The sequence below is a fragment of the Bombus pyrosoma genome, linkage group LG6, assembly GCF_014825855.1.
Source record: "Bombus pyrosoma isolate SC7728 linkage group LG6, ASM1482585v1, whole genome shotgun sequence".
Classification (NCBI taxonomy): Eukaryota; Metazoa; Arthropoda; class Insecta; order Hymenoptera; family Apidae; genus Bombus; species Bombus pyrosoma.
In genome coordinates, this window is record NC_057775.1 from 5,614,511 (window position 1) to 5,625,575 (window position 11,065).

General features: G+C 39.7%; 1 protein-coding gene across 5 annotated transcripts in view; it reads left to right on the top strand.

The window, feature by feature from the left end:
* The window catches only part of LOC122568226, a 52,919-nt gene extending 46,975 nt beyond the window's left edge, over positions 1 to 5,944 (top strand). For 2 of the 5 annotated variants that reach the window (XM_043727735.1, XM_043727734.1), the window contains exons 2-3: positions 2,596 to 2,704; positions 4,452 to 5,942. In XM_043727735.1, coding sequence (XP_043583670.1) covers positions 2,642 to 2,704; positions 4,452 to 4,889 — 501 coding nt within the window. In that variant the 5' untranslated portion in view covers positions 2,596 to 2,641 and the 3' untranslated portion in view covers positions 4,890 to 5,942. Of the gene's footprint in view, positions 1 to 2,595; positions 2,705 to 4,451 lie in introns of all 5 variants that reach the window. The other 3 variants (XM_043727737.1, XM_043727738.1, XM_043727736.1) reach the window with 2 other exon arrangements.
* The last annotated feature ends 5,121 nt before the right edge of the window (positions 5,945 to 11,065 follow it).

Sequence of the window (11,065 nt, forward strand, 5' to 3'; positions counted from 1 at the left end):
CACGCGAATTCTCCTTCTCGTTGCTTTCGTTCCATATGCAGTCGTTTCCAGTTAATCGCTACATATTTTACACATGGTTGAACACAGAACTGAACACAGTACGCTATCTTGTACTTGTCCTCCGCATTCTTTGTCTCCTGAACTCTCATTTTGTTAATCCATGAATTTTTCTTCTTGCTCTCCCATTCACGTTCATTTTCAATTAACCACGGTACATTTAACAAATTAATGATCACAGTCTGAATTTAATGTTCCTTCTTATCCTTCATATCTGTAATTTTATAACGTTATACATATTAATTCACTCTTGGGCCTCGAACGTTCTTCTCTCGGTTTCCCTTTTCACCATTTTCATTCAATTTAATCTTACTTACATTAAACGTAGGCACATTCCTGTTCATAAATATTAAGACACTTAAGTAACTCTGCGCAATTACTACTAAATTATTAAAAAAAAAAAAAAATCTCTAAGAATCGATATTTCGTTTGAAACGTCGGCCAATTAACGATTCGCTTATTCGCTTATATTTTAATGATAATTTCATTAATTTGAGGTAGCAAAATTAATTATTTTATAGTCCGTATGCGTAGCGTTTTTTTGATCACTATTTTGATTAATTTTGACACTCGTATTATAAACAATGATGTACATTATATATTTAGACTCTGAGTATTTTTTCTGATATCCTTACATTTTTTCGGTACTACTTAGTATAGAAAATGTAATGATTGCGAAAAGTCGAATCTCATGGACTGGTTAACTCGCACTGACAATTGCAAGAGCACCAACTTCATTTATCTTGTATATGTATATCAGCTTACTACTCGTATTCGATACTTTATAATACACTCGGTCTTACATTTACACAATAATCGAATAACATTTATTTCCCACTGCCCCTATTTCATCGAGTTTCAGTTCCAGCCGAGCATAATATATTTTAAGCATCGACATCCCCGTGCTTCTGATTCAACCTGTCATCCACAACGTTCAGGTCCCTTATCTTTCGTTCTGCTGTATGTTAATTTATATCCTGGCTGCGGACGTTGTTGCGTTTTGCAAATTTTCCCTCTCTCGCCATTTCCACGTTGGCTCCCCTCGACTGTTCCAGACACGCGATATATCTTAGGCTCGCGTAGGTAGTAGGTAGTCACAAAAGCTGCCCGATTCAAGCTGTCCTCCGCATCGCCTCGGTTCTTTATGGTCGGCCCTTTTCCCGTTCTGAAAGACCGAACTCGTTACGCGGCCACGAAACGAAACGCAGCCGTTCTTTCATCGCCGTCGACCACCATTTGTCAAGTTCTCCTCGTTGGGAAGGCCATTAACGTTCCTCCTTTTTCTTTTGCAACGTCGGCTCTTTGTTCTTATCTAGTTGACTACAACAGTGAAGAATTCCTAGTCGCAGTTAATCAGTTCGCGTTATTAATTTTTAACGTCTGACAACTTTCTTGTCGTAAATGGTAGGCCACTTTCAGCTTTTGACTGGTCAGACACGTGAAACGTGTTTCCTAGTGATAATACATCGACGATCGAACGTTAAATGCAAGTTAGAAAAAGGGTACACTGACCGCTGATTTCATTGACCTTTGTGTATGTTGTCAAGGTCATCGTTCTGAGTAAAATATAAAAGTCCAATCCAAACCATAAAGCATACTTTTTGTGTTTATTTCGGGAGATAAAGTTGAGAAGCTGTTACACAGATGTATAAGTGAAGTTTGTTAAAATATCGATCATGAGTACGTAGATCGCTATCGATCAAAACGGAGAAGCGTACTTTTTTTTCTGTGTAATTATGATTTCTAAAATTTCAGCTGGTCTCTTAGATCTTCCTTCAAAGATATTTAGATTCATTTCTCGCAGCCCGCACGCAACGCGTTCATTTGCTTCGATAAATTACCTTTTTCATCGCGTATTCCGTTTGTGTCGCTCGACCGTGGAACAGAGTTTCTTCCGGTCTGTTTTTCCCGCTCGGAATTGAGTTTTTGCAGGTCAGCAAATCGATCTAGTTTTTCCGTTGTATATTACCGTCTGCGTGTTTGTTTCGGAGGTTTTTTTAAGGACCGATACTTGTTGCGGCTACAATTGTAGTTTTTCTTTGATCAGATGGCTTGTTTGCACTTTATAAAGCCGTTCTTGGAACAGATATCGGCGTCGTCTTCCTATAGATTAATCAACGGTTCTTCGTCCTGAACTATGTCGAACTCTTTTGTTAGAAATTAACAGAGATTCGTAAGTTTCATGGCAAGCAAAATGCAAACTTACAGTAACGAAGAAGAACTTCTATAATGGTCGTGATCAATTGCGGTATCTGTCAAGTGCGAGTGAATCAACTTGGCAATATTTATGGATATTTAATAGAAGTATATATCGCGCACAGAGTAAAGTACTTAACGAGAGTTTTAAATGTTTTTCATTCGTGTAACGCACACAACGGAATTTGTATATAAACATAAAAGATTTTTACGACAAACGTTCAATCTCTTCCGTGAGCCATGGTACCTACATATATGTCTTTCAAGCACGTACGGCAGTTTACGTATACGTTACATTCAGTTGTATTTAATCTTTCTAACGCAAACACCGTCTTTCTGTAGCAGGTTCAACTACCGTTCAGAGTAAGTCTCCGTTCACGGCCATTCTATGTTTCGGCCAGTCGATCGACCCCTAAGTTTCAGGCAGCGCGCCAGCGACTGGATCTATAAGGTCAGTTTTAACGGTAAAAACACGCGCCGGCTGGCTAATGCGGAATTCTCCGTGGCGGTAGTCTTTGCCAAATGGGTCAGCCGTGTGTATGTGTTCAGTACATGTATGTGTTCAGAGAGGAAAGGAACGCAGGGCAAATGTAGGAAAACTCTACGAGGATGACGATGCTCACGCCGTTCGGGGAGCCATAAAAGTCTGAACGCGGCCTACTACCGCGATCTATACCGGTCTACCTAAACGAATTATCGTGGATTTAGCGCTGGACAGCCTTGAAAAAGCACGACGGTCACGGAATCGATCTTTTCCACTAGCGTTCTTCCCTTCTCTCCTCTCTCTTAACCCTCTGCTGCTCCTATCCTGACTCACCTTTGGACGTTTTTCTCAGTTGGGAGGTTGCAGTCCAGAGAATGTGAGAATGACCAAAGTAAAGAGAATGCAGAGTGTGTTAACCTTTGTCCCTTTCGTCTTAATTTATGCGGTCAATTGAAGGGTATATGCGCGTCAGGTTCAAAGGGTACTTGATCGCAATGTGTTATAATTGTTTTTAATTATCTCGTGTTTAAGCAAATTTTATAAATTGGTGGGTACCTTTTTTAGATCGTTGCATAAAAGAAAAATGTTTTAAATTAACAAGGAACACGCGCGTCAAATTTCCAATTAACGATCAGACACTGATCAATCTCCTTTCTTTCCTTCTTCCATGAAAATGACGGTGTTGAAAGCAACGAGAACGAATTGATTGAAATTCATTGAAATATCGTACGCTATCCTGGCTAACTCGATGCAAAAACGTCACTAGGGAAGCAAAAACGTTTCGTGCTCCTCCCTTTTGGTGACTGCAATTTATTCGCTAATTGCTCTGCAGCCTGCTGTCGCACCGGCGATTTGATTAATGAAAAATTGCGAACCGTCAACGACAAAAATGTTTCCCATAGCATACGGAACGGCTGGCCGGCTCCGCTCGCTTCGTTATCGTTCGAATAAACCCGCGACTTCAATTAACGCCGTGCACGCCCACGCGCTCGTCCCGAATCCTGCTTCTTAATTGGCAAATGATCTTTCGTCACGGAGAACACCAGCTCCAGGTCTATCGGTAATTCGACACCTTCGCTACGGATTTTCTATCTACCACCACGCCTGGTTTCAGAAAATTGGAAAACGTTGATAGAGTTAACGAAGTTGATCCACTGAGACCGATAACGATTGCGTCGAATAAAAATTTCCATCTTTTCGAATGAATATGTAGATTGGAACGCTAAAAATTATAGGTGCAAACTATATGTATTTCCTTTCTTGTTTGCTATAGTTGGAACAAGAATTACCGATGAAAAATTCGAGACGTGTTTTAAGACCTTTTATATATTTTTATGGCATTAACGTTTTTTTGTACGTTTTTTTGTTAATTGTTTTTTAAACTGCTGCTGCTCATCCATTTATAAAGCAAGCTGAAATTTGAATGCGCAAAAATACACAATGTACATAATATGGAAGAGCATATAAAATATCGAAAGTAAAATACATAGCCGTTAGAATATTTAAACGACGAAACGAATCTCTATTTAGGTTTTATTTCTTTAGTCGTGTTCGTAAAAATGTGAATTCACATAAACATCCGCGGTTTATTAATCGCAAATAAACACTTACATTATCAATTCTAACTGAACTCTCCAATTTTCATAAATATTTGTACCTTTTTTGCATCTTTTGTTCCACTCGGCTAATAGAATAATATATCCACTATTCTCAGATGTTATTTCTCTGGTCGAGGGAGCCAGCCCCGGGACCAAGAGCCGGCCCCTGGTTCGCATGGTTCGCCACAGCTCTACTTCTCTGGCGTTGTCGACGAAGCGTCGCCAAGACGATCCTAGCCGTATCGCCGTTGAGATTGCTGAAGAAACGCAACCTTCTACCATTGACCAGTTCGAAAGGCTCGTCCACGGCGACACTGACGAAACAACGACAGAGACCAGAAAATTCGATATTGCAACGGAAGCAGCACAGGCACACGGGTATCAGAACGAAAGTGAAACGGCTATGTACCGGTGACGGGCCGCACGTGACCAGTTCCACATTTACAATCCAGAGCCAGCAAATTCATTATAAAGTGACCAGAAGCGGCAAAATATACGGGAAATATCCAAACAAGGTCGCCACGCCGGTGACCAACAGCCAGAGAAGCCATTGAAACGCGACCATTCCATTTTCTCCGATTGTTTAACACCGACGACTCTCGCTTTTGTCCGACCGTGCCCGTTCTCGCATTAATCGCGGTTGCTCCTCGCCTACCGATGTTTCAACTCGAAAAACCACGTGTGCATGTACGATACGTAATCCTGGGTTTGTTTGCCATAAAGTCATTTTGTCAAATGGACACCGTGTATTTCTTCTTTAACATCTCGAGGGCTAACGATTGTTAAAGGTTTCATGGAATTGGTTCGACGTTGAAAAGAAATTTGCGAAGATCATTCGTTTCGAGCGATTCGAATCAACGAGGTAAATTAAATTGGTGGAACGTTGAGTTGGAAAAAGATTTGAAAATATTCTGGTGGAAGGCAGCCGTAGAAAGTTGCTTTGGTCTGGTGTAGGCTGAGTCGCGGATTTTTGTGGAAATTAAAACGAGACTGGTTTTTGATTCAACTAGTATGTCGGCTTCTTCTGCCAACGAGGTTTTAAGTCGTAATTTTTAATGGGCCGAGAAGTTTCGCGTCGAGTTTGACAGGAAGACAAAGGCGCACTCCATTTCTTGCGAAAGAACAAATGCGAAGTAGGTCAGAAACAAGTTAATCAAGTTTGCGGGAAGGTAAGCTTCTACTAAGGTATATCTCAAATTGCGTTTTACATATCAGTGCGGAATTTTGTCTAGACACGCATTGATCTAAAAATCATCCGAATCGCGGTTAATGTCATAAAATCTTCGTTGTTAATTTTAAAATAATTATCTTGCATCTATACGCACATAAGATATACACTTTTATTACCCGAAGAAAAATCCTTCGATAGCTATTCTCAAAACAGAAAATTTATATAAATTGAAATTCGCATAAATCTTTTGTTTATAGCTAAAGAAAAGCAACTGTCCGTTTTCAAGAACTTTGCCAATTAATATTCCAATAGATATCTATCTGCATGTATCAGTATACAATAATAATTATATAAAAAGAGAACTAATAGGGAAGACAATCAACAATTTTATTTCTATTTCCGTTTTTTCTATAGCAATTTTTCGTGTAGAATCCAAAAATACTCTTATACTTTGCAGCATTATAAATACAAATATATCGAATTTTTATTCCTAGTAATAATTACACTAAATTAATGAAGGACTTTTTCTAGACGTATACTCGCCGTTATACGCCACTTTCATCTTCAAGACAAAAGATTTGTCGAATCGAAAGTCGGTACAAAATCTACGTTTACAATTGGAAAAGGAATTATCTATTTCGAACTTCTTTTTCACCGACATCCTTTTTAATTAAAATTTCGTCAGGCAACGTAGAGGTAACCACAGTGCGTCCGATTTGACTCACATCAAAGGACTCAAGCAGGGGCGCGACTGTTAGTCTTACTGCTTCTTCCTGATGTCCTCGGCACAGTTTCGAGTGTCGAGGTCGTTTGACAGAAACCTTCGCCGGGGTCACCATTGTATCCAAGATCCACGACGACCGCGAGCGTCGTTTCGGATCTCATGGTCTCTCTTCGCTCCTCTCGCAGAGGAGAAGATCAATAAGCGTTCGGTGCGTTTCGACGGCTTAGGATATCCCTCATATCCCACGATATGATTTGCATCTTGCGCAACCGTTCGTTGACTGACCATTCTAGGTCGCTCTTCGCTCTACGGTATAGAAACGGTCCTTATGTGATCTAAGTACATAATGTAGCGTTCGCGTTACGAAAGCATCTCCGAGAGAGAAATTCCAGCTGAATACTTTGCTACATTGCAAGGTACTGTAGGAGTTCAAATTCTAACGAAAAAGAATTTAACGGCTTAGAATGATCGATGAAATAATAAATAAATAAAACGTAAAATTTCTATAAACGAAATAAAAATGGAAGATGCACGAAAGAATATAATAATACCAGGGGGAAAAACATATATTTCGCGAAAAATCATTGAATTTTCTAGAATTGCATCGTTGTAGACGGGTAAGTTTCTGTGAAGAATTACGTATTAGTAATTTTCACTATTTCAGTGATTGTATCGTTAAAGAGTAGGACGAGTTGTATTGGATTCTTCATATTTTGATTCATTCATCTTCTTCTGGTTTTATCTTACAATTAGCAAGACGGCAAAAAATATCACTGTCAGTTCAACGAAGGTTTGCTTTTGTTACGTGTCGTGGGTTACTGATGGCACGTGATATGTAGAAAAAAACGAATGAAAAATTGAAATATTAGAGTTTGAGATTAACTTGAAACTTAGAATAACTGGGACAAATTCTGGAACTCAAGAACCTGGATTTAAGCATCGGCACTAAAGCGAATGAAATACCAAAAATCATTTTTGTAATCCTTCAGCCGAATTATTAAACTAAATCCACTTTGAAATATTTCTCCAACTAAAAATGAAATTAAAAATTAAAGATAATCCTCGATTCTGTCAAACGCCAGAGGAACAGAATGTATAGTTTGCGAAAAATTCGTTATCCAGAATTAAAGAGGCGCTTAAATGGACCTGCTGCTTGAAAAATGCCAACATCACAAAGTGGGCAACAGCCTTCTTCGACTAATCGGATTTGCTTTACACGTAAAAGTTTCCTTTAAATCGTGTTCGCCTGGCCCGTTGTCTTGTCGCACGTGAGTTACCACCCACAGAGTCCAGGTACAACGATGAAACGGACGCGCAAGTTTCTAATCAGAGATGTACCAATTTGAGCGGCACAATGGCCGTCGGTTTCAGAATGAGCGAACGTATCGCGTGCGTCGCGTCGTTCGTTTCAGAATGAACCGTAACTGTGCCAAATTTAATGATTCAATGCCCTGTTGCATTACCTGGTAGCGTCACTCGACTGATTCCACCTTTGCTGATTTTCGGGGGATTCCTGTGGTAGCCGAGACTCCTTAACCACGTTCCCAATCGACGGAGATGAAATTATAAATAGAACCTGTGTCTGAGGGTAGACAATAGCGCCATCCGCAGAGTGGACGTATATAGGGGCTGCTACAAAAATAGAACGATAACACGAATTTAAAGCGTTCCATTCGACGGTGCAGATGCACCCAGCGCAGAGTTACGAGGCGCTGCAGATCTTGCGTGGATCCTGGTTATGAAGATACTTTTCTTTTAAATTAACTGACGAAAGTAAGGTTATTGTCGTAGGTCTGGACTAATGCCAAACGTCGAGGAATTTGAAATCGGTGTACTTGTTTCATAATTATTCGCCCTTATTTTACAGAGTTTAATTGGGATTATGTTTCCGAGGGTTAAACTAGACAGAGTTGGTTTTTGTGCCGCTGTAGAAGCATTTTCCGCGATTGTATCGATACAATAATGGTATAGTATAGTTTTTAAGTTATTCGGTCCAGTCGTTCTTTTTTTGTTATTTTTCAGTACAATTTTAAACGTGTACCATTGAAGTGATTCAAAAATAGATATACACGAAAATAAGCAGTAAATTGCGTTTTTACCGTGACTTTCGTCTTCGATTTTCGTCTTGTCTATGACCTAACGTTAATAATTGAAAGCAAAAAATTAATTTTCAATCGTTTTCAATTAGAACCGTCAAACACACGTCCTTTGATACCGTCCCAACATTCCTGAAAGCAATTTTGACGAAAAAATGCGCAACACATCGGCGGAGACGCCCGTAATCGATCATCGGACGCCGTCGTGTCGACAGTTTTACAACGAAAACGACGTTCATCCGCAAACGAGCCTGGTTGTCGCTTCATCTCGAGACCGAATTATGTAATTAGATTCCGAAGGTGTTGATTAGAATCTTTGTTCGAAGCGAATGAGTCGAGCTTTATTGCAATATCGCCGAAGGCTTCTCACGGATCATGCACGTGAATTTCCTGTTTTTTAATCAAGAGTGTACGAAAATAGCACCGAGGAAGACTTAATCAGCCTGTCTAACGTGAGTGGATGAAAGGAGGTTCTATCTGATTTGAATAGAACGACGCTGGGATGGGGCTTCGGTAAGGTCACCGGCAAGACCTTGCCTATACTGAATTACGCGATCGTCAATTTCACGTCATGGATGGTCTATATCGGCAAAATAATATTGACTCATCGAAATGTAATGCCCTCTTAACACTTTGTTTTATATAACGATGCTACTGGGGCTATCCGCTTTTAACTGACACGAATAATGCGATTAAGCAGCAATAGAGATGCGTACACGGTATTCTAAATATATATTAACTGCTTCGATAAGCATAAATTCGTATTTTCATTAGAATTAGAATTAGAATCGGGCGAATTACAAATATACTTAGTCAGCAGAAAATATTTCCATCAAAATATTCGATATTATTTCGAGTATACAATTAAAAATCATTCAAATGATCATTGCAGATTTACATTTAGTTAACCTGCTTTACGAAAGCAAACTTTACATTGCTTTGTAACGAGAAATTCGCATTACTCTTAAAAATTTTAATAAAACTGTGCTACATGTATTTAATCTCTTAAATCTCTCTCCGCACTTTGCTTTAAACTAACAAAACCCTTGACCTTTTCGTTTTTCTCAAAAGTTCTTGTACGCTTGCTCATTAACGAAACAAATACTTTCAAATTTACTTAAATATTCTACCAAAACTCTAAACACGTACACCACGTTTGTACTTCCATTTCATCTTCAAATATATTTCGTTCCTTAAATTCGATAATCATTAAAAAAAGAAAAAACAAATCGTTCAGAATTATTAAACAGATATGTAACGAGAAGACGATGCTCATTTGCGATACAAGCGTCAAATGAACGATGAAAGAATGAGGTAAAATGGCCCCGTCTACCTGGGTGGCTCGCAGCACGACAGAAATAATTGAATCAGCATATATCTAGGCGGGTACACGTTCCTTGCGTTCCTGTTATCTCGACGAAGTGCATCTTACAAAGTGGTTTCACTTTATCATCGACTCTCACTCGCGTGTTTCGCATCGGTTATTTATGTTCGGCGATGAGCGGAGAGGAGCCTTCGTCGAGGTCGCCTTCGCGCATCGAATTTTCAATTAGATTTGCATAATGACCGTTTAAAAGATACTCTAGCCGGCTGGCTGAGTGAAAATTGAATTTACACGAGAAGTTGCGTTCTCGTGGCACTTTTGCGGACCGTAACGTCTCCTACGATGGCGAATTTGTCGCTTGACGAACACGTCGTATCGTTGTAATCGCAAATTCATTCTCGTTGAGAATAAACGTATTCGTTATGGAAAACAGACGAAAAAGAAGATATTCAACAATCGCGGGACGAAAATTAGAATTCTCATAGGAACTGGAAACGATCGATGGTAACTTCGTTATTTTCTGCCCCTCTGCTGACGAATCGACGCTATGAATCACCGTTCTCGAAAATTCAAACGTGCAACGTGTTATAAAATTCCGAGATTCGATTACCTGGGCGTAACATTGAACAAAAACTGGATATACTTGACCAGGAAACAAGCTGTTCGGTTTAATAAATAGCAATAAAATCATAACGGAACAGTTATTAAACGAGTTGAAACCGATCAACGTCAATTTCACTTCGCCCACATATTCGTTAACGAATGAACATCGCAAATAGTCGGATTACGTCGCAATCGCAATTTATAACGGGGCGATAGCGTAAAATCGCGCGAATGAAATAATAGTTTAGAATTTTCAGCGTAATATATCGTTCTGCTTTCCGTGGATAGCTAAGCCTTCTATCTATGAATAAGCATGTTCGAACCACGGACCGTGCAAATGGGATTGTTGCGTTCTGCAGTTGCAGCAGTAGTAAATCCTTCGGGACTCCGGATAGGGTGTTCTCCACACGCTCATCATCGCGTTACGCTAGTCAATGGAGTGTTATTTACGGATCGTGGGATATTACGTAATATCAAAGAGAGTCAGGTTCAGGTGGAAAGGTCACCGTTTCCATACAACGAGTCTTTCAACGATGCCGGAACACTTAAATGTAGGATGTCGCTAAACGTTCTCGACTTACGAACCGTGGGAACGATGCGCGAGTTTGAATTCTCCATGTCGTTCGGCCCACTTCGACAACGTTGATTAAAATCGCGTTATTTCATCTTTTTCCAGCTTTGATGTTGCATCTCGATGATTAACGAGCGCTCATCGTTTTAACGCGATATCGATGATGGATTAGAGAAATTGGCAATTTAAATCCTACACAGGCATGGATCGGAAATGGTAAATTGGAATTAAAATACATAGA